General features: G+C 44.5%; 1 protein-coding gene across 1 annotated transcript in view; it reads right to left on the reverse strand.

Annotated features, from left to right (window-relative positions):
* LOC111872068 (forkhead box protein P1) overlaps positions 1-7815 on the reverse strand; it is a 601128-nt gene that overhangs the window by 215024 nt on the left and 378289 nt on the right. The window contains exon 3 of the mRNA XM_023865595.2: positions 5918-6037. Coding sequence (XP_023721363.1) covers positions 5918-6037 — 120 coding nt within the window. The remainder of the gene's footprint in view (positions 1-5917; positions 6038-7815) is intronic.

Below are 7815 nucleotides of genomic sequence, written 5' to 3' on the forward strand. Positions count from 1 at the left end.
GTCTATTCCCGACCCCTGATTGGGACTGTCACCTCGGCAGTCTCCACTCATTTCCACAAGCCAACTCTCCCCCCCCTGCGCCCGCTTCTCCATCCTACTCCGTGCCAACCCAAGTTTGCAAAAGAATATGACAAATAAGGCGGGGCGGGGGCGGGGGATAAGAGGAAGGTCACCTAATTCACATCAAATTATCTTTAAAAGCACTTTTTAATTCCGACATCAGAGCAGTGCGCCATTCCACCTGGCATTTGTCACCCTCTAATTAAAGGCGAAGAAAAGTGCTGAAAACAAAGGATGAAAAATTAGCTTCATTTCTAATTATAAGAGCGTGCAAATATCTTAATTTTCGAAAACTTCATCGAAGACATCTATCATTAATGAAACTCTCGAAACTTAATATGAGTTTGGAAAATAACTCAGCAGAGAAAGAAAAAAGAAAAAAAAAAGTGTCTTNCCCCCCCCCCCTTTTTCGACTCTGCAAGAGAATTCTTCCCACTAACTTTATTGTTCCAAGTAACAAACGTCATACAGAAAATACAAGGATTATCTCTTCCAGTTTTTTATATCGGAGCCATCTGGCTCCAAGAAATCTTTCAATTAAGACGAAAAAAAGGGAGCGATCGCTATAGGAAAAAAAGGGGAGGTAACTTGATTGGAAAGGACAGCCTATCCGCTTGCAATTTCTCTCGCACACCCCCTTTCCAACACTACCCTTCCTTTATTCACAGCCCATACTAACTAAAGATCTGCTTGATCAGAAGGGGTTGGGGTTGAGCCGGTTCTGCGTCTGGTCCTCACTGTGAATTATAAACAAGGCGCAGAGACAAGTAAACGCAAGTAGAGCTTCGGGCCTGTTCTTGTCTTGACTTGTATCCTACTTGTTACCGTGCAGTAGCTACTACCTGTGTAGTCAGCTTGAGGCCCTAATCAAAATCTCCGTGGGTGTTTACATTATTGAGGAACCCCCAGCAAGAAAGCTTCCCCCTACCCCACGTCTTTCAAACAGTGGTCACCCAACTTGCATCTCTATTATTCAGTTACTGCACTCCGTTCACGCACGCAAACAGAATTCTGTCATTTGATACAGCAGTGTCTTGCCTGGTTCCCTCTAAAGAAAACCAAACTCAACTCCAAAAACGGTTCATGACAGATTTTCCGCTAAATAAAACACTCAGTCGAAAAAGAAGCAATCGATAAAAGTTTCAAGAATTGGCATTTACTGCTGCTCCTACGCGAAACATTTTACATGAAGGAGAAGCTTAAAGAAACTCCGTCGCCTGTAGTCCGCAAGCGAACTATACCGACCGAGCGACCGCCACTTGTCGGCGAAGTTAGTGCCAAATCTAGCAGATAGAGGGTGTCGCGTTATCAGCGCAATAGATCCCCACGGCCGTTAATCTCGGTTTTCTGGACCAGAGAAGAGAAAGCTTACACGTGGAAATTATATTCCATAAAATGGTTCCCGACTGTTTTTTTCTTACTATTTTCAAATAGACAGAAATTAGGGAAACACATCGTATATTAAAAGACAATTGCAATGTCTCACACGTCACAGAACTTAAGAGTAAAAAACCAGAAAACTGTAACGTTCTTAACTACTTGTATTTGTACCTGCAGTTCATATAACCATGCCATCAGCAGCACAGCCTGTACACCAGTTAATGACTGGTGAGGTAAAGTTGTCCCTGTGCTTAAATAATTAAGCACTACTCCATGAAGACTTATGGAGGAGTGGATGTATAGGCACAGATTTGACCTTGGTACCAGTTGGTGAGTGGTTAGCTTCACGCCCGGCCGCTCTACCCCCGGGGAAAGAGGTTGGAGGTTGGGTGGACATCAGATCTGGTCTGAACGATGTGAAGAAGAGAAAAATCTTTATCCTACCGGGACTCGAACTCCGACCCCTCGGTAGTCCAGCCCGTCGATAGTCGCTATACCGACTGCGCTACTCCACGTAGCACTTCTAAACGTCAGTTAACATGCAACGGACATCATGGTGGCGTCACATCCCAGAACTCTTCATAAACACCGCCGTGAGAACGTCAGATGTCACTTTCGATTAGTTTCTCACGGAACTACGAGAAAGAGAGAGAGGTTATTTTTATTGCTAGTGGGGTGGGACTAAGTCCCTTGTACTGCGGCCACTTCTCGTCTATTGTACCAGCCCCAGATGATAGGTGAGGGTGATTGTGGAGCAATTGGTGGAATGAAGATTGGCAGGGGAAACCGAAGTACTCTGAGAAAACCTACCCCAGCGCCACTTTGTCCACCACAAATNCCTGTAGTCCGTAAGCGAACTATACCGACCGAGCGACCGCCACTTGTCGGCGAAGTTAGTGCCAAATCTAGCAGATAGAGGGTGTCGCGTTGTCAGCGCAACAGATCCCCACGGCTGTTAATCTCGGTTTTCTGGACCAGAGAAGAGAAAGCTTACACGTGGAAATCATATTCCATAAAATGGTTCCCGACTGTTTTTTTCTTACTATTTTCAAACAGACAGAAATTAGGGAAACACATCGTATATTAAAAGACAATTGCAATGTCTCACACGTCACAGAACTTAACAGTAAGAAACCAGAAAACTCTTAACGTTCTTAACTACGTGTATTTGTATCTGCAATTCATTTAACCATGTCATCAACAGCACAGCCTGTACACCAGCGAATGACTGGTGAGGCAAAGTTGTCCCTGGGCTTAATTAATTAAGTACTACGCCATGCAGACTTATGGAGTGGATGTATAGGTACACATTTGACCTCGGTACTAGTTTGTGAGTTGTCAGCTTCACGCCCGGCCGCTCTACCCCCGGGGAAAGAGGTTGGAGGTTGGGTGGACACCAGATCTGGTCTGAATGATGTGAAGAAGAGAAAAATCTTTATCCTACCGGGACTCGAACTCCGACCCTTCGGTAGTCCAGCCCGTCGCTGAATTCTTATATATTATTCTTATACACTGCCGGTCACAGTAGCCGAGCGATCTGAGGCATGCTCGGAAGCCGGGATCGTGGGTTCGAATCGCACTCAAGGCAAGGATGTTTGTGTGCGTTCATTCTGTTTGTGTTGTTCTATGCATAGGTAGCGGCCTTGCGACGGGCTGATCCCCCGTCCAAGGATTCCTTCTNATACGCGACAATATATATATATATAGGTAGATAGAGAGATATATAGACAGATAGATAATTCGTTAGGATCTATAGATATATAATATTTTCATGCTGCGATCACGGAAGAACCTCACCTTATTTTAAAAATTTAAGATCTGTATAATCCATTTATATTAAGACAATAGTGTTACAAGAGATTGGACAAATGTTCGTAGCTCGTTGCTAGGCAACAGTCAGCGAGCCAATGACTGGCGAGATAGCTATCACGTGACTTGTTTTCTGTGTGGTCTGCTCTACGCAATAGTAGATCTGTGTTTTCTGTGCGTGGTCCGTGCCGAGAGGATATGAGAGAATACGGGAATGGGAATTGACTTCACTTGAGCTCCGAAGCTCCAAGGGAACAGCAGTGTGGCCAGAAGAAGAATTAGAAGACTTAGTGTGTGACGTTACATGTGCTGTAGTTACAGTAATCTTGAGAGTGTAAGAACTAATTGTAGTTACGACAAGTGAAGATCCAATAAACCAATCCAAACTCGCGTCTTAGTCACTGAAACATGTGAAATTATTAAATACAAATTATTAAACTTTCCGGGGAAAAAAAGGTTCTTAAAAAACCTAGAATATAAGGACGGCGGACTGTCATTTTTTGCTGTTCCCTATTCGAGGTAATTGACCAAAGGGATGGATCGTTAGTGCGTGAGGTTCGCGGGACTCGTCCCATGGGACAGCAGTCATCTTGCGATGCGCTGCGAGATTTAGACGGTTCTTGTTCTCTGCGTACAGCCCAAGTTGCAATGTTTGTTTTTCTTTCTTTCCATGTGATCGCTGCCAGTTTCGTGTTTCGAAATAAGGCTGTTTTTGTAAATAACGGACGCCCCAATTTCCGCAATTACGTTATGTGCCCGAGAAGGAGAGGCGAACACTACGCGTCCCATTTCGTCTGCCACACACACACACAAACGGAAGCAACAAACTCAGTGTACGCATGCGCAGTATTCTGCACTGATTTATTCATATCCCTCATATTCACGATGCTGAATGTACTTAGACGTTTCTAAACAGCGAGTTCGTGTCCCGTTTTCATATTTCTTGAGTAGATATAAATATATAAATATNTAAACACTAAGCCATGAAGGAGTATGGTGGAGTGGATTTATAGAGCCACATTTTCTTGACGTCGGGACTAGCTGGAGGTGAATGGTCAGCTTCATGCCCCGGCCGCTTTACCCCCGGTACCCACTGAATAAGTTGAGTGGACCCCAGAGCCGGTCTGGACGACGTGGAGAAGAGAAAATTCTTGACACTATCGGGACTCAAACACCGACCCCTTGGTCGTCTAACCCATAGCCAGTCGCTATACCGACTGAGCTACATCGGCTCAAATTTTTTGTCGGTAAACAGATTAAAAGTTCACAGGACTGGAAACTAAATAAACTATGAGAAGTTGAACTTAACCGGAGCTTCTAGGAACTTAATTTGAAAACGGACCGCACAGTTAAAGTAAGTTTGTTTGAATTCTGTTATGGAAATAAGCGGTAGAACCGGTTCTAAGATTCAGCTGTAGCAAGAAACTGTTAAGTCTCTGCATTTGAGTATTTATTTGCAGGGACTTGGCGCCTGCAAGGTATGTACCTGGACCATTCTTCGAGACATAGCTACGTACCATCCCTTCGCGGAAATGCGTCACGCTGGGAAGGGCATACGTGGCCCTTCAGCCTGTGTTGGCGCGCTCCTGGATTCCCTTAACCCTTACAGAGTTGGTGCTTAAAAGTTACGCACAATTCTGTCCCAAATATTGCTAATTTCACGTACCATAAATCACGCTGCCTAAAATTAGATCTCGATAGTCTCCTTCCAGATCCTTGCTAATTCATTACTCACTACCAACTAATCATTCGACACTGTACTCTCCGCGTTATGAGTGTCGTTAAATAAACTACAAGAATAAGCATGTAGTTTTTTTAGTTTCTTGGGGTGGGTGAGACTGAGTCCACTTGGTGCCACTAACTGGCCTACTGTAACAGCCGCGGATGCTAGATGAGTGCCCCAGTGCCACTTTGTCCACCACAAATCCCACATGACCTGTCCTGAGCTCGAACCCGGGCAGCCGCGATGTGAAGACGGCGACTAACCGCTTAAGTTATGGAAAGGCACTAAATAAGCAAGTAAATATACTTATATGAGTACAAATATCAGACCAAGAACATGGAGAGTTAAAATACGATGCCTTCTTCAAGGAAATTCCGGGATGAAAATACTTTCTGTGACTTAACATCCAGATTACGATAATTTCACCGCTGCTCATCAATTAAATTTGTATGTTATTTGGTAGACTTATTTCTGACCATCATCAGTGGTCTGATTTAGGAGCTGCTTCAAAGAATACCAGAATGGGCTCTGGGAGTGACTTCGTAGAACTTTCCACAGCAGTGTTTCTCAATCGCCGGGCAGCGGTCTCACAAAGGTTGAGAACCACTGTTCCTCTTCATGAAGAATACAAAAGATATTAAGCCTGAATTCGTGTAGGATCACGTATCTACCTTCGGAAGACCTCAATACATACTACAGGACAATTGAATATTTCTCTGTTACAATACAGCAAGATGCTTCGAGAGGTACTTTCATGTCCTTCAAATTTTCTGTAAGAAATATGTTTTATTTTCTGGATGCAGGACTAACGCATAAAATTTGTTATAGGAACAATTCTAACGCGAATTTTCAATCCACCCAGTAACCCTCACTGTGTCTAGCAGCAGTAATGCACTGTTAGTAAGGAGAACAACAGAGACCCCAGAAACGGGGCACTGTACTCACCTGATCTTGGTCGTCGTACTCAACATTGCCGTTGGGAGTTGTCGCTGCGGAAGGGCGCTGGGACGTAGATAGGTTGATAGCACCGTCACCATCTGTTTCATGGTCCATCATGCATTCATCCTGAAACGGAGCGCGTAAACGGTGAACACCAAACACCACAAGATTGAGCACCGCCTCTGTGGTCTAGTGGTCGGAGTTCCTAGCTACAGATCCAGACGCCCCGGATTCGAATCCCGGTGCTACCGGATTTTCTGAGAAGTAGTGGGTCTGGAACGGGGTCCACTCAGCTTCGTGAAGATAATTGAGGAGCTATTTCAAGAAAATAGCGGCTCCGGTCTAGAAAACCGAAATTAACGGCCCTGGGGATCCGTTGCGCCCACCACGCGACAGCCTCTATCCGCTAAACTTGGCACTAATTTCGCCAATAAGAGGCGGTCGCTCCGTCGGTATAGTTCACTTGCGGACTACAGGCCATGGAGTTTGTTTTGTTCTTGTACTGCGGCCACTGTTTCGCTTATTGTACCATCCCGGACTACAGATGACTATGGAGCATTTGCTGGGATGAGAATTGGCGGGGGAAATCAAAGTACACGGAGAAAACCTACAGCAGTAACACTTATTCCACCACAAATCCCACATGACCAGACCTCGGCTCGAACTCAGGTCGCCGCGGTGGGAAACCATCAACTAATAGCCTGAGCTATGGCGCGGCCTAACGTTAACACTGAGCCTGTAACGTATGGGTGTCTGCCTTGTTCAAACAAACGAAAACGCCGTGGCCTGTAGTCCGCAAGTGAACTATACCGAACGAGCGACCGCCGCTTGTCGGCGAAGTAAGTGCCAACTTTAGCGGATAGAGGGTGCCGTGTGGTCAGCGTAACGGATTCCCAAGGCCGTTAATCTCGGTTTTATAGACCGGAGCCGCTGTTACCTTCAAATAGCTCCTCAATTATCCTCATGAGGCTGAGTGGACCCCGTTCCAAACACACTACTCAGAAAATCTGGTAGAGCCAGGAATCGAACCCGGACCTCTGGACCCGTAGCCAGGAACTCTGACCACTAGACCAATCACTCGCTATAAACGAGAGCTTAACGCTGATGGATAAGCCTGTATTTGAGATAGCGAACTTGCAATGCTACTACATATGCACGAAGTTTCGAATTGAACACAGTAGCACACATCATAAAATAAAACATGTGGATAACAAACAAAGTAGAGCTACACAAAATAACTAGACATAAACAACGACTACAGTGTCGAGTTAGGAATTGCTATCATTACATACACCGCTTAATGTTCATGGAATAATTGCTATTTTAGTGGCATAATTTTTAAATACCTGTGAGTTAAGTTTGTGATGGCAGTAACTATGAAGATGTATCACTGTTCTGGGTTATGACACCGTGTAGTCTGGTAAGTTTCTACAAAATTATGACTCCATATAATATTGTAGGTACTTCTAATACTTTTGCCGTGAACATAGAGGCAACACCTATCAGATTATAAAGAGTGAAATCCCAGAAGACAATTATCTTCATGTCCCACATCACTTAATAAAAATTTGCCTCAAATGACTTCTGCCAAAATTTTCTACCTTAGAAAAAAGAACTATGAACTCTGACATATTCTTCATTCATTTCAACCATGAATGGCTCTTCAGCCCCTTGTTGGGCCATGGCCACTTCTTCAATTTCGTAATCTTTTTTTACACAGTCGGTAGTTGTGACAACGATCAGCTGTTGTGTATATCCGTGAGTTAACATCTGTAGGTGGCCGTGACATAGCTCAGGCTGTTAGTTAGTTAGTTAGTTATTGGAGAGGGTGGGTTTCCCCATGCACTTAGACCAGTATTGGTCCATTGTGCTTCCCTCTATGATATTCTACCAGTCTCTATACC

The sequence above is a fragment of the Cryptotermes secundus genome, unplaced genomic scaffold, assembly GCF_002891405.2.
Source record: "Cryptotermes secundus unplaced genomic scaffold, Csec_1.0 scaffold162, whole genome shotgun sequence".
NCBI lineage: Eukaryota > Metazoa > Arthropoda > Insecta > Blattodea > Kalotermitidae > Cryptotermes > Cryptotermes secundus.